Source organism: Heterodontus francisci, chromosome 4 (assembly GCF_036365525.1).
Source record: "Heterodontus francisci isolate sHetFra1 chromosome 4, sHetFra1.hap1, whole genome shotgun sequence".
NCBI classification, from domain to species: Eukaryota; Metazoa; Chordata; class Chondrichthyes; order Heterodontiformes; family Heterodontidae; genus Heterodontus; species Heterodontus francisci.
Window position 1 is genome coordinate 170,045,128 of NC_090374.1, and position 26,680 is coordinate 170,071,807.

A 26,680-nucleotide genomic window follows, 5' to 3' on the forward strand; every position below is an offset into this window, starting at 1 on the left:
ACCGGCCTATAATTTCCTGGATTATCCTGGCTACCCTTCTTAAACAAAGGAACAACATTGGCTATTCTCCAGTCCTCTGGGACCTAACCTGTAACCAATGAGGATGCAAAGATTTCTGTCAAGGCCCGAGCAATTTCTTCCCTTGCCTCCTTTAGTATTCTGGGGTAGATCCCATCAGGACCTGGGGACTTATCTACCTTAATGCTTTGCAAGACACCCAACATCTCCTCCTTTTTGATAATGAGATGACTGAGACTATCTACACTCCCTTCCCTAGGCTCATCATCCACCAAGTCCTTCTCTTTGGTGAATACTGTTGCAAAGTACTCATTTAGTACCTCGCCCATTTCCTCTGGCTCCACACATAGATTCCCTTCTCTGTCCTTGAGTGGGCCAACCCTTTCCCTAGTTACCCTCTTGCTCTTTAAAAATGTATAAAAAGACTTGGGATTATCCTTAATCCTGTTTGCCAATGACTTTTCATGACCACTTTTAGCCCTCCTGACTCCTTGCTGAAGTTCCTTCCTACTGTCTTTATATTCCCCAAGGGATTCGTCTGTTCCTAGCCTTCCAGCCCTTACGAATGCTTCCTTTTTCTTTTTGACTAGGCTCACAATATCCTGCATTATCCAAGGTTCCCGAAACTTGCCGAACTTATCCTTCTTCCTCACAGGAACATGCTGGTCCTGGATTCTAATCAACTGACATTTGAAAGACTCCCACATGTCAGATGTTGATTTACCCTCAAACAGCCGCCCCCAATCTAAATTCTTCAGTTCCTGCCTAATATTGTTATAATTAGCCTTCCCCCAATTTAGCACCTTCACCCAAGGACTACTCTTATCCTTATCCACAAGTACCTTATAACTTATAGAATTATGGTCACTGTTCCCAAAATGCTCCCCTACTGAAACTTCGACCACCTGGCCGGGCTCATTCCCCAATACCAGGTTCAGTATGGTCCCATTCCTAGTTGGACTATCTACATATTGTTTCAAGAAGCCCTCCTGGATGCTCCTTACAAATTCTGCCCCATCTAAGCCCCTAGCACTAAGTGAGTCCCAGTCAATATAGGGGAAGATAAAATCACCCACCACTAAAACCCTGTTACCTTCACATCTTTCCAAAATCTGTCTACATATCTGCTCCTCTACCTCCTGCTGGCTGTTGGGAGACCTGTAGAAAACCCCCAACATCGTGACTGCACCCTTCCTATTCCTGAGCTCCACCCATATTGCCTCGCTGCACGACCCCTCTGAGGTGTCCTCCCGCAGTACAGCTGTGATATTCTCCTTAACAAGTAATGCAACTCCCCCACCCCTTTTACATCCCCCTCTATCCCGCCTGAAGCTTCTGAATCCTGGAACATTTAGCTGCCAATCCTGTCCTTCCCTCAACCAAGTCTCTGTAATAGCAACAACATCATAGTTCCAAGTACTAATCCAAGCTCGAAGTTCATCTGCCTTACCTGTTATACTTCTTGCATTGAAACAAATGCACTTCAGACCACCAGTCCCGCTGTGCTCTGCAACATCTCCCTGCCTGCTCCTCCTCTTAGTCTTACTGGCCTTATTTACTAGTTCCCCCTCATTTATTTCACTTGCTGTTCTACTGCTCTGGTTCCCACCCACCTGCCACACTAGTTTAAACCCTCCCGAGTGACGCTAGCAAACCTCGCAGCCAGGATACTTGTGCCCCTCCAGTTTAGATGCAACCCGTCCTTCTTGTACATGTCCCACCTGTCCCTGAAGAGATCCCAATGGTCCAGATATCTGAAACCCTCCCTTCTACACCAGCTGTTCAGCCACGTGTTTAGCTGCACTATCTTCCTATTTCTAGCCTCACTGGCACGTGGCACAGGGAGTAATCCCGAAATTACAACCCTAGAGGTCCTGTCATTTAACTTTCTACCTAACTCCCTAAACTCCCCATGCAGGACCTCGTCACTCTTCCTGCCTCTGTCATTGGTACCGATGTGTACCACAACGTCTGGCTGTTCACCCTCCCCCTTCAGAATGCCCCCTGTCCGTTCAGAGACATCCTTGACCCTGGCACCAGGGAGGCAACATACCATCCTGGAGTCTCTTTCACATCCACAGAAGCGCCTATCTGTGCCCCTGACTATAGAGTCCCCTAAAACTATTGCTCTTCTGCACTTTGTCCCTCCCTGCTGAACAACAGTGCCAGCCATGGTGCCACTGCTCCGGCTGCAGCTATTTTCCCCTGATAGGCCATCCCCCCAAACAGTATCCAAAATGGTATATTTGTTAGAGAGGGGGATAGCCACAGGGGATTCCTGCACTGACTGCCTGCCCCTTCTAGCGGTCACCCATCTATCTGCCTGCACCTTGGGTGTAACCACTTCTCTAAAACTCCTGTCTATGAAGTGAAGAGAATACCTTCCTCTGTAATTTAGAGTACTAGCTACTTACAAAGTACCGCTGAGTTAATGGTAATTCTTAGTTTAGCTGCCATAATAAGTCTTAAAATGTGAAATCATGTTAGGTAGTTGTTTAAATTGGTCTGAGGAGTTCATATTTCCTGTTTTAACATTAATGGTATTACTGAGATCACAACAATCACATTGTTGTTTGTGGGAGCTCGCTGTATGCAAATTGACTGCTGTGTTTCCTACAAATACAATTGCCACTACACTTCAAAAGTACTTGATTGGCTATAAAGTGCTTTGAGATGTCCAGTGATCATGAAAAGCGCTGCATAAATGCAAGTTTTTCCTTTTTTCCAATGGCCCAACTGTGTACTCAAGCTCCTTGAAGTGGTTCAATGCCAGCCATACCACTCAAAACTAAAATCTACATATTGGTTATGTATCATAGCAAAGATAAGCCTGCATGCATCAACAAGTGTTAGGAGCATTTGTGCAGGTGGCTGATGCCATTAATCATTTTATTCATTTTGGACCATGTTTTTTCATAAAATGGATTTTTATAAGAAATGCATCAGGAGTAATTTAACAACAAATTTGAGCAGTCTAGCACAAAATAAACAAAAATGTTTTCAAATTAGAGCCTGAATATTGCTATAAATTAATTTGTTTTAGTTGAATGTTATGCTAATCACGGTGACAGAAAGCTGTGATGGTAAAACAGAATTCACTACCAATTATAAGCATACTGTTCAGGTCCTGAATAAATTAGATGTAAAGATCCTTTTGTGCTGTCTCAACAATATAACATGACCTCAACTTCAGTGAAGCACCTTAAACTGTGCGAGGGTGACCAGCAATTCGCATAATCTCTCTAAATTATGTTATGGACTCTTACTCACTAAGAACTAGATTAAGACTGGCCAATTCAATCAATTTCACATCTTTATAATCAACAGAGGAACTTCTTATACATGCCTAGAGCACCTGTTCCACAAAGACGGCATTTCATTCCTTTGTCTTTGTTTGCAGATGAAAATCATGGGGCGGGTGAAGTTTTATACTCTCCCCTCAGTGGGTTTGGAGGCAGAGAGAGCATATAATAGGGTGGGATGGTGGCGGGAGGGACCCTACCACCTTCCCGCCTCCGCCAAAGTTAAGTCCGGTGTGAGAAGGCCATGTGAACGGCCTTCTCACCCTGCCTTCAATTGAGACCCATTAACTGGGCAATTAATGCCCAATTAAGAGCTTCAACAGGCCGCCGCCACAATTAGCCATGCAGCGGGCGGCCCTGTCACCGTATGGGAACCACGGCAGCAAACACCGTGTGGGCTTTTTGCCGGCTCCATGGGTGGTATCCCTCATTAAAAGGAACAGTGCCTGAACGAGGGACCTGGCATCAGGAAGGGGAGCCCCTCTGAGAGCCACCCCCATGCCCTTGCTACCGACCCCAGTACACCCACTCCCCCCCAATTCCCACCCCGTGAGAGCCCTCCCGCCCTGACCTACCTGTGGTCTGGGTCCAGCGCAACTCCTGGGCCTCGGGTAGGTGACCCACTGGCAGCTGCCACCACCTCTGCAGTGGCGCTGCTCAGTTAAAGAGCTGCCAGCCTCTGAATGGCCAGCAGCTCTCAGTGGACGGGACTTCCATTGCCAGGGTCCTCAATCCCATGGAAGGCCTGTCACTGTCCATTTAAGTGCCTAATTGGCACTAGATTCGGCAGGCCTTCCACAGAAGAAGCGATGCAGGGTGCTCGGCATCACTTTCTCTGGACATGAAGACCCCTGTTGCCCAGATAAAATCCCGGCATCATCTTTATTACTATTTTACTTTATGTCATGATGTTTGCCATGTAACAGTAATGAAATCAACTTTACTCCATCCTAGCTTATGATGGCACACGATTCAATGAGTTCAGATTGCCCTCTAATTCTTCACCGAAGGGGCCACTCTAAATGTACAAGACATAAAAACATAAGAAATTGGAGCTGGAGTAGGCCATTCTGCCATTCAAGCTTGCTCCGCCATTCAATAAAATGAGTGCTGACATGCTACTTGACTGTAGCAGGGCATCACAGCTGAGTCCAATTGTGTCATTACTTAAATTCCACACTCTTTGTAGCAGGAGTCACTGGAAAGTAACTGGCAGTTGCTGATTTTGCCCACTCCCAGCTGAAATGAGCTTGCTCAACAAATATTGGCAAAAATTAGAAACTTCCTAGTCTGTGTACCACAAAATGCACTGCAGCAACCCACTCAACCATCACAAAGTCCACCCCCAAAATCAACTATGGACTAAATGTTAAAAACACACATCTGACAACAAGTTTTATATTCAATCTTGCAGCTCTGCTGATGTCTATAAACCAGTGGAGTTTTGTGCTCATCGTTTAGTAAGTCAGCTGAAGCCTCTTTAATTATCTTATGTTTCTTAATAGACTGAACAAAAAGATCCTGCCAGAATATTAGTTAAAATTTTAAAGCACAGGTTGTGTGTATACCTGTTCAGCCATGTAGTACACACAGTAAATTGTATTCATTATAATGGGAGGGCTTTTTTTTATATTTCTCTCATGTGAAGTGTACATCAATGTCAGCTTTTGTGTGCCATGCACTTACATCTAGGAATCTAGTCATTTACAGAATACTATCAATTCACATAACCCTGCCAGATTATTATTGAAGAGCAGAAAAATAACACAGCAGAATAATCAGCACATCACACCATTTCTGGGATGTGGCAATATGTAGTTAAAGCTTTAAAAGTTATTGATTCAATACCATTAATTGCTTTGAAAAAAACCAAGAAAAATCTCACTAAATAACTAATGAAGAGTTAAGTCTTTTGAATTGATAGCTTGCTGCACGTATCAATTTCAAAAGCAAATTTTCAACGTAAATGTATTACTTTCACAAACCCTGCAAAAACAGTGAAAGCACAACAATACTTGTGGGATGAGTTGCCAGTTGCAAAGTTTACATTAGAATCAATTTGGTTGTGAGCAATTAGCTGTAGCCAATCACAGTACTGAAATTAATGCCGAGCAAAAAAGCATGCAGCATACCTCAGAATATCGCATGCTTTTTGCCCTCTCTTTCTTGGTATTCTTTTCTCCTGCTGGTGAGCTTAACAGTCACTGTAGCTTACAACCGCTTGTCTAAATATATATTTCAGTATTAACTCATTAACATTCATGTGCTTCTTTCACAATCAGGGGAAATAATTGAATTTCTATTTTGGTGATAAATTTTATAATGGTTTAATAAAAATAAAAATTAAAAATACTACAGTAATAATGAACTTGAAGTAGCTATTTCCCTCATGTGTATACATTGCAATACACTGAGAAAATTAGGTGTCTCCTTACGTGACAATAGAGATTACACTTCAAAAGTACTGTCTCTATCTGTCTGCCTGGGTCTGATCCAAACACATGTTATGTGAAAGGTGCCAAATAAAACACAAGTTTCCTTTTTCTGGATTAATAAAAATGAACCACAATTAATAAATTCAGCCAGTCAGATGGAAGAAATTTGCATCGCGTTTGAATAAATTAAATGGAAGAATTTAATTAACCAATTTGCATTGCAAGAATATAATTACCTTGAAGCAGAAACTGTTCACCTAAGAAGCACAAGACCACAGCATAAAGGGAAGCATAACAAAGAGAGATACAATTATATAATCATGTCTCTGAATGGACTAAGGAATATTAATTAACACAGTGAAAACTCAAATCTCATACAAAAGACCTACCAATAAAGAATTTTGAGGATACTCTGAAATGCAAAATGTGACAAATGACCAAGGGATGGGCAAACATACTGTTCATGAAGGAGAATGTGGAAAGTTTCTTCCGTACAGAAATTAACTTTTCAGCAGTAAGAAAGTGCTGGAAGGAGCAGAAATTTCAGACAAGCTAGTCACTTATAGATTGAGGAAGTGAAAGGAACACAAGGAACCAAGCACTTCATACAAAGATATTTAAAGAAGTGGTTAGCAAAATTGATCATGCTTTTGTCCTGTCTCTAAAGAATCATTAGAAACAGTAGTGCCTAAGGATTGGAAAGTACCTAATGATTTCCAGTCTTTAAAAAAGGGCATTATGACAACCTAATGAACTACAGGCCAGTGAGCTTAATATCTTGTGGATAAGCACTGGATAGCATCTAGAATAAGAGAATAATGGAATGCCTAGATATGTGTGACACACAAGAGAGAGTCAGTGTGGGCTTATGGGAGGGAGGTCTTGCAAAACAAATGTATCAGAGTTCTTGAGGAAATGACAGATCTTGTTGGAAATGAAAATTCTGTAGATGTAATCTATTTAGATATCAGTAAGGATTTTGACATTATGCTACAGAAGTAATTTCATGCCTTCTAACATTTAAACAATTTTTAAATTCACCCACTTGCTTGTTTTTAAATCATTTGGGAAAACAAAAACTCCATCTGTTACAGTGTGAGGAAATAGATGCCAGTACTAAGAGAATCATAGTAATGCAGCTCCTGAAGTTCTGCATAGATCGAGACCGTTGCCGTCAGAGAACTTCAGGCACAGATTAAATTCCTTCAATTGGCAAGAGTGTCAGCACTGCGAAGAATATCAACTTTTGACCGAGGATTTTGCAAGACGCTGAAGTCTCCAAGTAAAATAATCAAGATACTCGAAGACACAAAAGCTAAGTTTAAAAACATTTAAATATTTCTATTACGTTAGTAGCCTTATTTCCGAACCCAAATGGTTGAAACGGAGAACACAAGATTGCAGATGAAGGGTTTTTGTAAAATCACGTTGAACGATTTAATTGGTAGATTGCAATTTCTCAGTTACAGTGGTATCAAATAGAAGTTCCACTTAGTGTAATCACTGTTGTGGCCAAAACAAAAACAGTAATTTGACCGGTTCGGTTTTGGTTATTTTTCTTAAATTGATTGATTGTAATTATAAGCAGTCAGTAAAATCAGAGTTTGGTTTTGCTGTTTTAAGATATGAAATTTGAGCCCATCAGGTGAAATGTGACAAAAAATTTAATAAGACAATATAAAAAGTAGTTATTATTGTGTTACTAGACCAATAGCTAAATGTTATAGTCTATAGCTTAGTAAAATGAAAATTTCAGCTATTCGTTAAAAATGTTTTAGATAATTTTAGGTCATCACACAAGAACTCACCTCTACCTGTATTCCATATATGTTTAATTTTTAGAACAGTAGTTAAACTAAGTGGGATTGTCACTTGATCGTTTCAGTGCACAGTTATCTGAATGTGAATGCTATCAGTTTCTGCTTAACAAAAAGCAGATGTTGCTTCCTTGCAAAACACAACAAAATAAAATCCCGTTTATCACTGTTGTTCAAATCACTTGACCGATCATCGCTGCCATTAGCAATCAAAAAATAAAGGCATGCAGTCAACAGAATAAAACCCTCCACCACAAACTCCATGCGCACATATTATGTAGTATAACACATTAGCAACAGAACTGAAATGGGGTTAAGAAGCAGAAATAATTAATTTTTGTATTTTACAACATCTATGTTTCTTTTTGGGAACAGTGCACAAGTCTGTGAAAGATGTCAATATTTACAGATATATATTTTTGGCACCAAGGTCAAGTATAGAATGGATCAGATGCAAAGTAAATTCCCTGCTGCAATACACCTCAAGTGCAAGCTCAGACTTGTTGAACTCATGGCATCCTATTTCCTACAATAATACTTAAAGATTCATTGTGGCCGATTACTAGAACTTTCTTTCGGTTGATCCATATCCACTGAAAACAGAATTGAAATTGCCCAATTCATTTCACATAGGACCTTTCTAGCTAGAGAAAAGAGACCATGTCATTCCATCAGTCTGAGTTAGAGTTAAATTTAGGTCCCAGAGATGAAAGGCCAACAGAAAAATCCCTTGTACCAACCGCAAGGTTATCTCAACCCATTAATGTATGTAACTAAGCAGCAGCATACTCCAAGCTGTGCGGTGTCCCCAGTACCAGCATCCAAGACTAGACTGTACCACCAGCTCCAATTAATTATGCAAATGCTCTGGATCAGGCACAGATCACTACTCCCCCTAGCCTTTCCTTATTCTTCAGGCATGATCGTAAATGATGGTGGCTTGTAGATTGCTAGGCAAGCATCAAATACATTACAGGGAGATATAAACATGACTTTAATCTTTCTCCTCAAATTGGACACAGTGGAGGACAGCATGGATGTGTAATTATATAAATAATTTTGCAGGTGTACGGTGTCATGTGCTGTGAATGAGATTTTGTTTTATTGCTGAAAATGAATAAATGTTTTGAATTTTCTTCTTGGTAAAATTTAGATTAATTTATTTCGTTCTAATTAGATCCCTACGGCTAATTCTAACTAGTAGAATTAACAAATCTGGGAAAAAATATGTAACAACATTCAGATTTGTTTGTGAGACCAATGGTGCTTGGAGAATTCACTCATACTTTAGTGCTTTTGCATGCCCTCAGAAATGGCATCAAACTGTGTCTGAGACAAATTATTATTAATGTTTCTGAATTATTAAATCGGAATTTCCTTTTGAAATAAGTTGACTGTCAAGCTTTTTTAAAAAAATCGTGCTTGATGCAGACAACTGTTATTGGATTCGGCTAAGTGACTTGCAACCTCAAGAAAGTTACCTTTTCATTGGCCCTGCTAAGATCTGAAGTGAGGACATCAATGTTCTCTTGCAGAATTGTGCATAGTTCCGGCCAGGAGAATTTTGCCAGCATGCCATTTGGTTGCTTCATGACTACACAGCCTGCTACTAGGCGCTGGTATAAACTGTGAAGGAAGGTCAGTTTCTCCTGTGAGAAAAATATCAGTGCATTAGCATAGTGGTCCAAAAATATTGCAAGCAGAAAAAAAAATGAATGTAATAAAATTGTCATTAAAATATATTAACTTTTTTGTCCAATAAATATTTTGTATTATAGCTATAGTATGTAGAGAATGGTAGAAACAAGTGACCTGATATGAGGACAAACCAACTACCATCAATTCTATCTGCATATAGCAAGTGCTGAGCAATTTTATATTTACATGAAGTTTTCACTATAACTTATAATGAGAGGCAGAGCTGTACCCGCAGTTACACAGTCCAGCTTTCATTGATACCACAGCAAGCTTTCAATCACCCTTCCCAGGGTACGCAATCACACCAATGATCAGGGCACTTTCATTGCATAAATCAGCAAGCAGTATTTGCACGATGCAGAAAAAAAATGTATTTTCCGTATGAAAAACATTTGGAGATGGTTGATTTTCCTGCAAACTGCTGCTAAACTTCACAGTTAAACTATAATATATATTATATGATGTTATAAATCTTCAGGTTCAATATAACTATCAACTTTACCACCTAAGCTATGCCACAAAGGCTTATAACAATAAGATTGAAAACTTCTGTACAGAATGAATAGTTGGCATCAAACTTTGTCCAATCTTGAGGTTTGGCAATGTTTACTATTAGCAACATCTGACTGGCACACAGTGACATCAAGAACAAATGGCACAAACAGCAAACCAAACAAAAAATACAATATGCCAAAAGAAATTAAAGACTGAATATCTTATTAAAAGCCATTAAAGTATTCATGGGTGCAACAGTTTGTGCTCAGAAGACATTCATAAACTACTCAAGCTCAACACGTGACTTGTATCATCCGAATCCTAATAAACACCCAAACTATCTTCAATTCTCTGTGTCATGTTAAATAGTCTTCATCACACTGTCATTTCACAACATGCTTCTCCCCTCATGATGCTTAAGCTTTTAGCTCTGAGCTTCTTTTATTATCCAAATACATGGCATCTACTGGTTCCCCTTTATCCACCCTGCTTTGATACATCCTCAAAGAACTCTAATACATTTGCAAAACATGATTTCCCTTTCACAAAACCATGTTGACTTAGCCTGGTTGCATTGTGATTTTCTAGATGTCCTACTGCTACCTCTTTAATAATGGATTCTAGCATTTTCCCGATGACAGACATTAGGCTAACTGGCCTATAGTTTTCTACTTTCTGCCTCCCTCCTTTGTTGACCAGAGCTGTTACATTTGCAGTTTTCCAATCCACTGGGATCTTTCCAGAATCCAGGGAATTTTGGAAGATTACAACCAATGCATCCACCATCTCTGCAGCCACTTCTTTTAAGACCTCTGCTGCAGGCCATCAGGTCCAGGGGACTTCTCAGCCTTTAGCCCCATTAGTATTCTCATTACTTTTCCTCTCAGGAAAGTGACTGTTTTAAGTTCCGTCCTCCCTTTTGCTAGGGATGGTTTCCCCTTTTCACCTCTTAACTGATCAAAGACAGCATTTTTGTTAGAAATGTGTTTTAACCTGAGCGTTTAAATGGTCAACCAACAGAAAAATGGCAGATTTTCTCATAGGGTTAAAGAAAGATAAATGTTTACCCAAAAATATTTAGGGCAGGGGAGTGGCTCTCAGTGGGCACCTCCATTTCTGATGCTGGGTCGCTCACTCAGGCATTAAGTGCCTTTTAACAATGGTCCCCCTCCCCGCAACCCTTCGGAGCCGGGAAGCAGTCTGCATGGTTTTTGTGCATTGCTTCCCGTGCGGTGACAGGGCCGACCGCCGCATGGCAAATTGCAGATGCAGCAGGAAGAGGCCCTTAATTGGGGTTAATTGACCTGTTAAGGGTCTTAATAGAGCGGACCGTTCACAGGCCTTCCCGCTCCAGATTAAATTTTGGCGGAGGCGGGAACACCCCACCACCACCATCCCACTGGATTTCATGCTCTCCCTGCCTCTGAATCCACCGCAGGGACAGCATACAATTTCCCCCATCATGTCTGCCATCCCATTGTTAACCCAAAAGGTTGGAGAGAAGTAGCCATTAGTGTTAGTGGTAGGTTAATTATGTTGCTAAAGATACACAAGTGAAGGGCATTGTTTAATTAAAAAGAGCCTGCTGGGACACGGGGTTGAACAGGAGGCAGAGATATGTAATGCTGCATTCTATGAATAAACTGACTATCCAGAAAAGGATCTGCTTCCAGCTTCATTCGTCACTATTTGGCTTAGATCCATTTATATTTTAATGCCTTCTCCAAGACAGGTCCAGACATGAAGATTAACTCCAGGTTCTTGTAGTTTCCATGTGTATAAGCAGTAGAGGATAAGGTCACCTGACCACATGACTCCATCTTGTTTTGCAGGAAAGGTGTCCGTTTTGGGTTTGTTTTTATAAGTTCTTTATATGGTTTCTAATTTCTCCATGTGTTCGCAGCATTGTACGCCTTTTAATTTGATATCACCCTTAACTTCCATAGTTAGCCATGGATTGTGCATCCTTCTGGTAGTCATTTTTCTTCAATGGAATATATCGTTATTGAGAATTATGAAATATCTCCTTAAATGTCTGCCACTGCTTCTCTATCGTTTTACCTTTTAACCTATTTCCCAGTCCACTTTAGCCAACTTTGTATTCGTACCCTTGTAATTGCCTTAATTTAAGTTTAAGACACTAGTTATGGTCCACATTTCCCAAGTTCAAACTGAATATGAAATTCTATTGTGTTATGATCACTCATGCCTGGAGAATTCTTTACTGAGAGATCTTTAATTAATCCTGTTTCATTACACATTACCAGCTCCAAAATAGCCTGGTTCCTGGTAGGTTCTAGAAGGTATTGTTCCAGGAAACTATCCCGAATACACTCTATGAACTCATCCTTCAGGCTACCTTTACCAATATGATTTGTCCAATCAATATTACGATTAAAACATCCACGATTATTGCCATACCTTGCTTGAAAGCCCCTAACATGTCTAGATGCATACTCTGTCCTACTTTGTAGCTAATGTTGCGGGGACTATAAACTACCCCCACCAGTTTCCTTTGCTGTTTCTTATCTCCACCCAAACTGATTCTACATCTTGATCTTTGGAACCAAGATCATTTCCCGCTATTGTACTGATCTCATCCTTTATTAACAGCTACTCCACCTCCTTTTCCTTTCCTCCTGTCCTTCTGACATGTCAAATACTCTTGAATATTCAGGTCCCAGCCTTGGCCACCTTGCAGCCATGTCTCTGTAATCATGCTATCACATCATACTCATTTATTTCTATTTGTGTGATCAATTCATCCATCTTGTTATGAATGCTATGAGCATTCAGATAATGAACCTTTAATTCAGTCTTCTTACCATTTTTACCTACTCTGACCTTATTTGCTGGTCCACTCGTATGTTTGTATACTCTGTCCCTTTCTGTCACACTCTGGTTCTCATTACCCTGCACTATTTCCTTATTCTTTCTCTTTTACTTTCCAAACAGCCCCTCACATGAACCCTCCCCCCACCCCCCAACTATTTAGTTGAAAGCCCTCTCTAATGCCCTAGTTATACAATTCACCATGACACCGGTCCCAGCATAGTTCAGGTTAAGGTACCTTCCCAAAGGTACAGCTCCCTCTTTCCCCAGTACCGGTGGCAGTGTCCCATGAATGGAAACCCTCTTCTCCCACAACAATCTTTGAGCCACACTTTGAATCACTCTCACCTCACCTCTTAAATTTAATTCTTTTGTCCCTGTTTGGACCAAGGCTGTAACGAGGTCTGGAGCCGAGCAGCCCTGGCAGAACCCAAATTGAGCAATAGCGAGCAGGTAATTGCTGAATAAGTGCGGCTTCATTAGCACTGTCGACAACACCTTCCATCACTTTTTTGATGATTGAGTGTAGACTAATGGGGCGGTATTTAGCTGGATTGAATTTGACCTGTTTTTTTGTGGACAGGACATACCTGGGCAATTTTCCACATTGCAGGGTAGATGCCAGTGTTGTAGCTGTACCGGAACAGCTTGGCTAGGGGCTCAGCTAATTCTGGAGTACAAGTCTTCAGTATTACTGCCAGGATGTTGTCAAAACCCATAGCCTTTGCTGTATCTCGTGCACTGGCTATGATTTTACAAAATTCCCTAGATTCTGGAAAGGTCCCAACCGATTGGAAGTTAGCAAATGGAACACCACTATTCAAGAAAGGAGGGAGAGAGAAAACAGGAAACTACAGGCCAGTTAGCCTGACATCAGTTGTTGGGAAAGTGCTGGAATCTATTATTGAGGAGGTCGTAACAATGCACTTAGAAAATCACAGCATGATCAGACAATGTCAACATGATTTAACAAAAGGAAAATAGTGTTTGACAGATTTATTAGAGTTTTTTGAGGATGTAACTAACAGTATAAAGAGGAATCAGTAGTTTAGTATACCTTCATTTCCAAAAGGCATTTGATAAGGTGCCACACAAAACATTAATAGGCAAAATAGGGGTTCGTGGAGTTGGGGTAATATATTAATTAGCATAGATACTGACAGGAAGCAAAGAGTAGGCATAAATGGAGCATTTTCAAGTTGGCAACCTGAGACTAGAGGAATGCTGCAAAAATCAGTGCTGGGGCCTCAGCTATGTACTATCTATTTTAATGACTTAGATGAAGAGACAGAGAGCAATGTATCTAAGTTTGTTGATGATACAAAATAGGTGGAAATGCAAGCTATGAGGAGGACACAGAGAGGCTGCAAAGAGATATAGACAGATTAGGTGAGTCGGCAATAAGGTAGCAGATGGAGTATAATGTGGGGAAGTGTGAGGTTATTCACTTCGGTCCTAAGAATAGAACAGCAGAATTTTTTATTTTATTTTTTAACTATGTGCCTGTTTTTCATGTGGCCAGAGCTGCTCATCATTCTTCCATTAACACTCTCTCTGGAATAATGCTTTGTCTTTCACCACAAGCATTAACACGCTCTTTGCCTTTGTCCCATCACAGCATTAAATCTCTCCTACCCTATCACACACCTTCTCTTTTGTTCTCTTATGCACGAAACCATCCCCCCTCCTTCACTTGCTTTAAAACCTAATTATTTTCTCATCTTTGCCAGTTCTGATGAAAGGTCTGATGAAACATTAACTCTGCTTCTCGCTTCACAAATGCTGCCTGACCTGCTGAGTATTTCCAGCACTTTGTTTTTTTTTGGCTGTCTTTGCTGACAATGCAACCACTAGGTGGTGCAGTACTGCACACATGCAAATGCAGCCTCATCGACTGAAACATCACTGTCTGTGATGTCTCAGGCAACTGACAGTAATAAAAATGGTGCTGCTCAGTTTGACACAAGGAAACAAATTGAACCCAAACCCCATCACCCATCAATGGCAGCAACTGCCGCCTCTGCACCCCCCTAACAGTACGCTACTCCCTCCCCCGATCGCTGCTTCTCCCCCCCGCTCCCTCCCATGCCCGTCTTCTCGCCGTTCCCGCCTGCTCTTTGCTCCATTCTGCCATTCTCTCCTGCGCCCGTTTTCTAGCCGTTCCCTCCGTCTGCTTGCTTCCTGCCTCGCCTCCCAGAGAAGTGGCAGGATGGAGCGAGCGGTATGCGAGTGGTGAAGGACAGAAGCAGCAGCATAGAGCAGTGAGAAGGCAGGTGAAGGAGGGAGCGGGGAAGAGAAGCAGTGAGTTAGGCGGCGATCATGGGAGGGAGCCGGGTACTGTTGGGGGGGTGGAGGCAACAATCACGGCCATTGAGGGGTGAGGCAACATATTTGACATCATTACGTGGTGACGTTGATGTGCGCATATGCGGACTCATACTGGAAAGCTGCAACTGTTTGGATGCACTGATGATGTCAGCGATCGCTCTGGCATGCTGTGTTGTCAGGACACATATCTTTTTAAAAGGCATGAACCTTGTAAGTGTTAATGTTCAGAGAGACTTAGGTATGCTTGTACAAGGAACACAGAAAGTTAGCATGCAGGTACACCAAGTAATTCAGAAGGCAAATGGCATGTTTTATTGCAAGGGGATTGGAGTACAAGGATAAAGACGTTTTGCTGCAATCGTACAGTGCTTTGATGAGACCACACCTGGAATACTGACTGGGATTTTATTCTGGCGATGGGGGTCTCAACATCCAGAATAGGTGAGGCTGAGATCCCCACGTGCCTCTTCTCTGGAAGGCCCACCGAATCTAGTGCCAATCAGGCACTTAAGTGGACAGCGGCAGGCCTTCCACAGGATCAAGGACCCCTTTACTGGAAGTCCCACCCTTGGAGAACTGCCAATCAGAGGGCACTAGCTGCTGCTGGAGGAGCACCTACCGGAGGCCAAGGAGCATCGCTGGACCCATGGCACAGGCAGGTCAGGGTGGGAGGGGTCTCTTTGAGTAGGGTCGCAGGGGATGACGTGAGGGGGTGGCAGGGGGTGGCTCTTAGCAGGCATCCCCCTCTTCCCAATGCCACATCCCTCGTTCAGGTACTAAGTGCCTTTTAACAACGGACCCCCTGGCCTCCCGGGAGCCACGAAGCAACCCGCATAGATTTTTGTGCCATGCTTCCCGTGCGGCGACAGGGCCACTCACCGCATGGCTAATTGTGGATGCGGTAGGAAGAGGCCCTTAATTGCAGTTAATTGCTCAGGTTTTCCTGCCCTGGATTAAATTTTGTTGGAGGCGGGATGGTGGCGGGAACCTCCCAACACCATCCCACCCGATTTTATGTTCTCCCCGCCTCTAAACCCATCGCAGAGGAGAGCATAAAACTCCCTCCACTATGTGCAGTTTTGGTCTCCATATTTAAGGAAGCATATACTTGATTGGAGGCTGTACAGCAAAGGTTCACTAGATTGGTCCCTGGGATGAGAGGATTGTCCTACGATGAGAGGCCACATAGGATGGGTTGTTCTGAACACCTGAAGATAATCCAATACTGGGAGCTCAAAAGACAACCATATTCAGGGGGAAGGGATAACTCTTTCTTTTATGTGTTTCGTCTGCAAAATATATTTTAACTCCTTCTGTGAGGAAAAATTCTAAATATTCAAGTCAGTGGAAATTTCCTTGGTGATTCACCATATAGGGCATCTCAGCTGAAAGAGACCTGCACAGTAACATCTTCAACAGACAGCTCTTATGTACAGAGCAAGTGCTGGATGGTATCCATTTTTAATAAAGTTTTTGGCTAATTTGCTTCAAATCTCAAGCTGAGCCCTGGCCGGACAGTTAATCTGAACTGCCCTTGGCATCATCAGCTTTAATGGGCAAAGACTTGTTTGTAGATAGTCATCCAGTCAGCACTGTCTTTGAAGTCTGCATGGCATTATACTCACCACTCAATTTCAGAGTAACTGAAACTCGAACAAATAGGGAATTAGTGGTTACATTCATCATTCATTTAAAGTAATGAATATATCATCTCTAAATTATGATAAAAGAATTAAGTGCAGGAGTGATTACAAGATAAAATTTGCAAGAGCAAAACTCAAGGTGTTTAAATATCATTTGAGCTCCCATTTGAGTGAAATGACTGCCTGTAACTGATATTTAATGAACTAAATGAAGGCATTTGCTTTGTTTGTGATAGGTATTGGGGACATTCATGATGATATCCATAGTGAAATATTTATGATTGCAATATAATTACTACAAGTGATTTACTGAGTGATAATCAACAATGCATTACTACCAAACTCTATCAGAATATTTACATTCTCAGAAATACATTCTATGGAGGTTAAATGTTTCATGACAATGAAGTCCTCAGATCAAGTCTGTTATCTATAACAAAAATTAAAAGACTAATCATTGTATAAGGGAATGAATATATTATACTTATCACAAAGCCTAAATGAAGCTGCAGTGTGAGAGCTGCCATATGCAGCAATGATGCATAATGAGGTGGTCCACATGCAATGGTACTTCACATATCAAAGCAATGACAAATATTCAGTTTAAGAGTTTATCTTGTCGTCCATCACAATACCTCTAAATCCTTTTGGTGAGCCCGTGTGAGGTTTTGAATTTCATTTTTAGCTTCAGCAATGGAACTTTTCTCCCGCTGAAAGCAATGTTTCACATTTTGTAGCTCCACGCTCATATTGTCAATCAGTGCGTCTTTTTCAGCACATTCACTGCGCCAATTATTTAGCTTTTTATTAGCAGCTGCCAGGTCTTCCTGAACTTTCTGGGGAACAAGAGTTAATATTCATTAAAATCAAAGATCTTCCTACCATCTTTACCATTTGCAGTGAAAAACTTTGATACATGTTATGAAGTCAAACTTTTCTGTTGCAATCCCAGCATTTAATCTCCTTGAGCATTGAAAAAACAAAACTGGTGCTCTAACTCAAAATTTAGGGAGGGGAGGAGGACTGAGAGAAGAGACAGTAATTTTCTGTTGCTGAAGAAATTCCGAGACCACCTTAAGTGGAAACTTGGTTCACAACCTAACGAAGAGCTATTCAATTACCATACCGGCAGCTCATTAATTTGTCTGGAAGAAACCAAGGCCATTTTCCATGACATTAACTTCAGTTCACACAAATGCTTTAACCTAAATGCAGGGTACATAAACTAACTAAAAAATAAATGCATGCCCCTTGGTATGCTTTCTGATAGAACTGGATTATAATCCCATCAATGCTAAATGCTTTAAATAATCCAAAATATGAGGAGCTTTACGTGATAAAGGGGTACAAAGCTATAAAAAGTATAACATTCTTCCATTTTAAGTCTAAAGTTTAGTTACAGAAATTGTGGACAACCGAGTGTCCACAAAAGAGGGTGTTAGACAATTCGTTAATAATTGCTCTCTCTTCAGGGCCATGTCATCAAAGCGAAGCCAATGGATTTGAATGAAGAGACTATCCTCTCAGTTGAGAAAGTAAGTTCCCTTTATAGTGAAGAGAGATTAGATAAGCACTATTATCAGGAAGATAAATGGCCAGCCTCGCTCTACCCTCTTTGGAATTTTGGGAATCAGAAGAAATAGAGTGCAAATCCAGTATTCCTGACACCAATGAACAATAGCAACTTGACTGAGTCCAAGAATAAATGTCCTGTTTTTGTTGATGAAACCTTTGGTATTGTTCATCCAAGGACAGAAAATTACTAATTGGGCTTGGATCAAAACTTTAAGGTTCATAGTGTGAAGTGCACCACTTAAACTCAAACCTGTTTGTGTCCTGTGGAGTATGCTGGAGCTTAGCACTCTAATTATGAACCTGTTGAGGATACATCCGTAGCTATCATCAGAGACTGCAGTTTTGGCTATTATCCAAACGTTATTTGACTTTTTGCTTACGTGAGTTCAAAGTTGCCATTGCAACTTAAAGGGAAATAAATTGCTGCATATTTATCATATGTAAACCCACCGCAAAACCACGTGAAAATTGTAGTGCTAAAAATGAGATGAGGTATAATCTACTTAAATTTAACACTTGCAATTTGCAAATATATTCCAAAGCAGAACTTTATTTTTAGTACAAGAACAATGCTATATAAATCATACTTTCTAAATGAAGACAGAAGGACTGACACAGAGGGACAGGCACAAAGACTATGTATAAAATATATACGTATTTTAGTAAACTGGTCTGCTACTTAACAGAAAAATTAGATTCCTACCTCACGATTTTCATTTTGTGACCAGATCAACTCTTTGTAACTCTCACATTGCTCATTTATCTTCTCATACAAATCCTTCATTTTGTTAAGCTGAAATAAACATAAAAATAAGTAGATCAGAATACCAGTTTTATAGTCAAGTTCACCGTCATTCATTTTCTAAATGTATACCTCAGTTTCATTTAGATAGGGCCATGCAACATTAATATTTTTATACTTATCCACATGAGATCATCAGGCATGCTCAAGCTTCTTGTGTTTATGTTCTGTACATAATGGGCTTTCTCATTTGTGGGTTTTTATGTTTTTGCTTCCATAGTTGTCAAATCTGACAACAAATCTACCAATTGTTTACAATGTGCTGTTGAGATCAAAAGAAAAGGAGTCTTGTCAAAACAAATTAACTTTCTGGTTAGTAAAATTTCTTTGTTAAGTTTCTGTATTGGTCCTGCCATGAAATCTTCCCTAAAGAAGGGCTATCTTTATGCTGATCTTAACTTAGGGACTAGAATTTTTCACATTTCTGCTGGATTGCATTGGTATGGCTCAGATTTGAACAACATAAATCCGTTATTGTATTTATAGCTTGCTTTCATTGAGTCCCAGTGGTTTAATCCAAGCTCCATTGTTTAATTTACACTGTTGATTGAACTGCTCAGTTTACATTTCTGATTCAAAGTGGTACCCATATGAAGCAACTGTTAGGCAAATAAAACTCAACTTCTCCCCTCTCCCCTCCTTTTGTGCAAACAGGATGCGAGTTTATATAGTAAGTGGAATCAAACTGATGTGGCAGCAAATTTGCTGTTTGCACTTTTGTGCCTGTAAATTGGTCCCAGTACAGACCCCGTCCCTGTAGTGGTTTACTTCAGGCCAAAACTGATTTAGGTCTCATTTATAATACAAAGCCATGCTCAAAAAAACCTCTGCACTTTTCCAGTTTTCCCTCCTGCCAGTACAACTGCCCCACATATAATTCAGCTCAGGATCACAAGGAGGGGGAAAAAAACAACCAAAACGTATGGCTCCCGGCAGCTCCAATATTTCAAATCATCCCTCAATGCATATGCCAATCAAAGCAGTTCTACAAATTATTGCCATTGTGCTCCTGTATCTAATGATTTAAAACAAGCTCCTTGTTTGAACTGGCCTCTCCTGTGAGGTTTGTAGATTCCTCCAAGCTTACCAGACACACTCAGTGGGAGGGGTAGAATATTGGCTCTTACACAGTCAATGACTTTCAATGTCTTTTGATCATAATTGACAAAACCCATCTGGCTAATTGAATCTGGGCGTACTCCCATTGTCTCTCCATGCCACTGACTTAGAATGCAAATGTGCAGCTATGTTTTCAGCCACTGGTCTGTGTTTTTTTTAGCCAAGTTACTTCAATGTCCTGTTAACATTCAAATAATAATGTTCCAATATGATGAAATTAATATGTCTTACTTTGGCAGGTGTGGTTTCTGTCACAATGGAGATGTAGTCTAATGGGAAGATTCGTTCCTGGGTCCCAAAAACCTCTCCTTGATTAGTTTTAGAAAGCCTCTCACCACGTGTCTATAAATTAATTCAAAGGGGCTAAAGCCAGTGGACTCATTGGGTGAGTCCCTGTTCGCAAACAGAAGAAATCACAGCCCTTTGTCCCAGTCATGGGGGTACTCATAGCAGTATGCCCTGATCACTCTCTTTAAGGTCTGGTGGTACCACTCCAAAGCCCCTTCTGACTGTGGGTGGTAGGCTGAAGACTTTAGCTGGATTATGCCCAGATTTCCCACGACCTTTTGAAAAATACTGGACATACAATTTGTGCCCTGATCCAACTAGATCTCAGCAGGCAGCCCATAATGGGTGAAGAATTGGGTTAGCCCTTCCATCTATACCTTGTGTTATGACCGAGGCGGGAGGAGTGCTCTGTTAATTAAGTCCCACTTCTCGATAGGTCACACAGCATATCAATAAATTTTCCCACTTACCGCACCAGCCAATTAGATACTGCTTGTCCCCAGAATAAATCACACCAACCAGGTTTCTTTAATAAACAACAAAATTATCTGTTTATTATAAAACCAAGTCTTAACCAATAATGAAGTAAATATATATGCGAATTGAAATATTAAAGCCCCGTGTTATTATCCTAGCCCTCTTGCACATGCACATACATCCAAAAACCGGTTAACCGAGATAAAAGGGATTTTTGTTTACAGCTCTTTCAAAGGAATAAAAAGTATTTTAAAAAACTTAGACTGCAATGATCTGGAAGGATGCTCTTTGGTTTGGCGAGGTGTCCCAAAGTCGAATAGTTGGCTACCACTAGAAATTTTTCCAGGCGAGGTTCATGAACAGTCTGTTTGTGTAAGAGTGCAAAGAAATTCAACTGTAGAAGGCTTCACATAGGTCTTCCATCAGGTGTGCAGCAGTTCCCGCATATATTCGATGCAAAAGTCCTTTTTTTAAATATGCAAGGTTTCTGCAGGCATTCAGGATTTCTTAAAACACAGGAGACAATAGTATAGCTTGATGCAGGGATTCTTCAGAGAAAGGAGGAAATAGGAATCTGCCACAACTGAAATAGAGTTTCTTCTCAAGAAATGCAGGATTCCTATTCAAAAAGCAGTTTTTCTCCTCTCAGGCAGAAATAACAACTGACTGTTTCAACAATTCAAACTGAAACTAAACTTTTCCAGAAACTAGTCATGTGGCCACCATAAATCACTCCTTCAACAAAAACAAGAAATGCTGGATTCACTCAGCAGGTCTGGCAGCATCTGTGGAAAGAGAAGCAGAGTTAACGTTTCCACAGATGCTGCCAGACCTGCTGAGTGAATCCAGCATTTCTTGTTTTTGTTTCAGATTTCCAGCATCCGCAGTATTTTGCTTTTATATAAATCACTCCTTTGTCACTTGCTCGTAAACATCTGTCCCGTCAGCTCAGAAAACAACCCCCCTGTTGGGCTCTTTGTGAACAGATGTTTTCCAGTAACTGTTTACATTCTACTCTCAGGTCCAACTCAGCCCCAAACCTTTTGTTCTTTTTTAAAAAAACACAAAGTTCAGCCATGTCCAGATGATTCAATGTCCATGAAATTCTTTTCAGTTTTTAAAAATATAGATTCTCAAGTTTTAACAAAAAAAGGAAATCCTCGTAACACTTGGCAGAGATAATTCTTAGAGGGATAGCCACATCCATAATAGTGAGAAGATACTGGTAGTCCCCCTTTGTTTTCGGCAGGAGTCCCACATAATCTACCAGCACTCTGCTGAATGGTTCCCGGTATGGGAATTAGAGGTGCAGGTTTTATCGCAGGTTGAGGCTTCTCCACAACCAGGCACGTGTGGCAAGTCTTGCAGAACTCCACCACATCCTTGTGGTGTCGTGGCCAGTGAAAATGATGTCTAATGCGCGCTTGGGAGCTTCTGATACCGACATAATGATTTGGATGTGAATATAGGAGGTATGATCAGTAAGTTCGCAGATGAGACGAAAATTGGTGGTGTTGTAAATAGTGAGGAGGAAAGCCTTAGATTACAGGACGATATAGATGGGCTGGTAAGATGGGCAGAGCAGTGGCAAATGGAATTTAATCCTGAGAAGTGTGAGGTGATGCATTTTTGGAGGACTAACAAGGCAAGGGAATATACAATGGATGGTAAGACCATAGGGAATACAGAGGGTCAGAAGGACCTTGGTGTACTTGTCCATAGATCACTGAAGGCAGCAGCACAGGTAGATGAGGTGGTTTTGCCTTTATTAGCCGAGGCATAGAATATAAGAGCAGGGAGGTTATGATCGAGCTGTATAAAATGCTAGTTAGGCCACAGCTGGAGTACTGCGTACAGTTCTGGTTGCCACACTATAGGAAGGATGTAATTGTACTGGAGAGGATGCAGAGGAGATTCACCAGGATGTTGCCTGGACTGGAGCATTTCAGCTATGAAGAGAGACAAGATAGGCTAGGGTTGTTTTCCTTAGAGCAGAGAAGGCTGAAGGGGGATCTGATTGAGGTATACAAAATAATGAGGCATAGATAGGTTAGATAGGAAGAAACTTTTTCCCTTTAGCAGAGGTGTCAATAACCAGGGGGCATAGGTTTAAGGTAAGGGGCAGGAGGTTTAGAGGGGATTTGAGGGAAAAAAAATTTCATCCAGAGGGTGGTTGGAATCTGGAACAAACTGCCTGAAGGGGTGCGAGAGGCAGGAACCCTCACAACATTTAAGAAGTATTTCGATGAGCACTTGAAAAGCCATAGCATACAAGGCTGGAAAATGAGATTAGAATAGATAGATGCTTGATGGCCGGTATGGACACAATGGGCCGAAGGGCCTGTTTCTGTGCTGTATAACTCTATGACATGTCCAGCCATTAGGATCTCATAAGCTATTCTCAATATTTCCCTACGGTACCATGGCGGCACCACTGCCTGGTGAACCACTGTCCCTCTTCATCTGCAGGTCTGTAAGGAGGTCTCCACTTCCTCATCAGCACTTCATCCTTTAAATAATAGCACTCTGGAACTCCTTTTTCAGCTTCAGTTTGGGCAGTCTGTGCTAAATTTTTTAACCCTGGGTTGGCTTGCTGAGCCTCAACCAAGGAAGACCTGTTTAACCCATCCTTTGGGTCCTCTAACTTCCCAAAGAAGATTTCAGATAATCAGACAGTAGGATCATCTGTCTGCAGTGCCAGTTAAGCCTCCTCTGACGGAGCTTGTTTGGCCGTGGACTGGGTCACCACACAGTCAGGAAACAAGACAGGGACCTTTTCCTGTAACTGCTCTGCCTCCCTGACCTCTTTCGGTCGTTCTAAAACTGGGGAAGCTACCACCTTTGCCCCCGCCAGATCATTACCCAGGAGTCGGTCAACTCCATCCACAGGTAAACTAGGGACAGTTACTGGTCTTGAAACAAGGTCACACTCCAGGTGCTCCCGATATAAAGGTATGGCATATACTTTCATCCAATACTGTTTAGTGGCACTCTAGCATTCAGTGTACCCTCTGGGGGAAAGGTCATACTTTTCCCAGCAGCAAAGATTGGGTGGCCTCTGTATTTCTAAGTATGACTCTGGGCTGACTTGCCTTACACCAGGCATACGGGGTCACTTTTCCTCTGGACACAATATCCTGGTGACTCTAAGGGATTTTGTTAAGTTTGCCCGCACTTTCAGGAGTAGGTTTACTGGGTTTTACTGTCGCACTCCACTGTGCTTTCCATCAGGCCCCCTTTTCCTGCACTGGTCTGGTGTACCCTGACTAACCTTTCCCCATAACTTCCAGCAGTCATCTCGAAAGTGACCTGCCTTGTTACAATGGAAACATACAGGCTTTCGGGCATCACTCCTGCTCTCAGCACCTTCCTTTTTCACCTGAGGTGGGCCCCATGTGTTTCCAGCTTTCCTTTCTTGCTCATGGCTGTTCATCCTCCTATCATTCTCCCACCTTCTATCCTTTTCAGGTTATTGGAGGTGACTAGGGAAGGGTTTCCCTTGGGGCAAGGGCCTCTGAATAATCATCAGCCCAGGATTTCTGCCTGCCTGGTTCTTGGAACCTTTTGTTCCTCCACGTGGTTTCTTATGGAAAGGGGAAACAAGTTTTTGAACTCCTCTAGGATCACCACCTCTCTAAGGTTTTCATAGGTGGACTCTATCTTAAGTGCCCATATACATCGGTCAAAAGCGAGTTCCTTAATCCTTTCGAGCTCGATGTAAGTTTGTTCCAGCTGCTTTCAGAGGGTTCATAATTTTTGGCGGTACGCCTCTGGTACTAGCTCGTATGCACTCAGGATAGCATTTTTAGTCATTTCATAATCTGATGAACTTTCATCAGGCAAAAGTGAATAAATCTCATGGGCTTTTCCTGTTAGTTGCTTTGCAGCTGTCCAGCTGTCTATTGGCCACTTGAATTGTGTTGCAAGCTTTTCAAAATAGATGAAAAATGCTTCCAGATCCTCCTCATTGAACGTTGTGATTAACTGGGAGAACTTTAAGAGCACAGCACCCAGTCCTGAGCTAGGGGTAACTCCCTCACTCGCAGTGCCTTCACTGAGTACTTTGGGTCTTCTCCTATTCAGTTCGAGCTGCCTTAACTCCCTTTGGAAAGCTCTTTCTTTTTCCCTTTTCTGGTATTCCCTCTCCACTTTCTCTCTCTAGAAAGCTCTTTCTTTCTCCCTTTCCTGGAAAGCTGTTTCTTTTTCCCTTTCCTGGAATTCTAACACCTTAGCTAATATTACTTTGTCTGTTTCAGATTCTATGCCTGTCTCTGGTCAATCTTAAAATGGTTGGCCACAAGATTTCAGACTTCTTGCTTTTGGATGGATAGTAATCTCTAACTGCACAGCTACATTCCTCAACTCTTCAACAGATAGGGCTTTTAACCTAGCCCAAGTTACTTCACTCTGTTCTAGGAAGGTACTGGCCTTGAATATGGACATTTTAACACTCTTTAGCACTGAAAACCACAAGAAAACCTGTATTGAAGTTTTAAAATTATTGCTAGGGATCAATTTGGTTTCCCGCTTCCAATTTCCCATTTGTCTTTGGGTTTGACCCCAGACACAAGCCTCAAAATTTCTGTTATGGTCAAGTGAGGAGGGGTTGAAGGGCTTCCCTCTTTTCCCTCTCCTTGTTTGACCACAGCTGGTTTAATTCTTTCTTAAAGTGGATGTACTGGCCAATTCAGTGGGTGGTTGATTACTTACTTGCTATGATCATAACAAGAACCAATCGGACAGGTTTTCTTGAGTTAACAAAGAAAGAGGTTAATTTTATTGTACCTAAACCAACCTAATAAAATAATAAACTATGCGCCAACTTTCACTTACACATACACTAGAGTTTACATACACGCACACAAATAGGTTACAAGAGTGGGGAAAGGTAGATTGGTTGAGTCAGAGTCCATAGAAAACAAAAACACATACAGTCTGTGGCATTTGGAGATTTGGCTGGCTTGTAGCTGAATTCGGTGGTCCTGAGGCTTTTAGTTTGAAGAGGTAGATGATTGGTTCGGTGTGTCTCTTGAAGATAGCGATGCGGATGATTCCCTCCAACAGGGTTTTGGATTGTAGCCGGAATATGCAAAGGTGGTCAGTCAACAAGCAGGATTTGAAAGCTTTCAACCTGGAATGTAGAGAGGGGGACCCCCACTTAGGGTCTGCTCATGTCAGATTCCAGTAGCTTCTCCTCTGCTGCAGACAAAAGCACCAGCTTAAACACCACAGATGGGGAGGGGCTTGTCACATGACAGTCACTCAGTGATTCAAACATAGCAATTAGCAGTATTTCTCTGCTTGCTGAAAAGAACAGTTAGTTCCTTTAAATTTCCTGAGTCTTGGTTCTTGCTGGGAAATGCAGCCATTTCATCTCCCTCCTCACAGTCCTTTGTAATGTAGGATACAGAGTTGCAAACTAGGTGATCATCTTAAGCTGCCAGCAGTCATCCTGTTTTAAATGTTCTTTTTAAATTTCTCTAGTCAGTGGACCAAAGAAAATTATCATTCAACAAAACACACTGGCGTAACAAAATACTCGCAAACAGCAGAAGAGAGCAGCCTGGGCAGCAGATTTGCTGTAAGAATCCTGTTAAGACTGAGGTGGGAGGAGTGCACTGTCTTTTCTAGTTCCACTTCTCCACAGCTCACAACATATATTTAAAAGCTTACCCAGTTACCGATACGGTCAATCATATACTCTACTCTTTATCCCCAAATAAAATACACCAACCAGCCACCTGGCTGGTAACTGGGTAAGCTTTCTTCAAGAAACAACAAAACTATCAGTTTATTATAAAACAAGACTTATCCATAATGAAACAAAGCATTTACACAGATTAAAATATGA

The 26,680-nt window shown here is 41.4% G+C and overlaps 1 protein-coding gene across 6 annotated transcripts in view; it reads right to left on the minus strand.

Moving 5' to 3' along the window:
• LOC137369376 (coiled-coil domain-containing protein 171-like) overlaps positions 1 to 26,680 on the minus strand; it is a 285,974-nt gene that overhangs the window by 156,428 nt on the left and 102,866 nt on the right. For all 6 annotated transcript variants that reach the window (XR_010974938.1, XM_068030508.1, XM_068030505.1 and 3 more), the window contains 3 exons: positions 18,847 to 18,936; positions 17,204 to 17,404; positions 9,054 to 9,221 (listed from right to left, as the gene is read on the minus strand). Coding sequence is in view for 5 of the 6 variants with exons in the window: in XM_068030508.1 (XP_067886609.1) it covers positions 9,054 to 9,221; positions 17,204 to 17,404; positions 18,847 to 18,936 (459 nt within the window). In the remaining variant the exon portion in view is untranslated. The remainder of the gene's footprint in view (positions 1 to 9,053; positions 9,222 to 17,203; positions 17,405 to 18,846; positions 18,937 to 26,680) is intronic.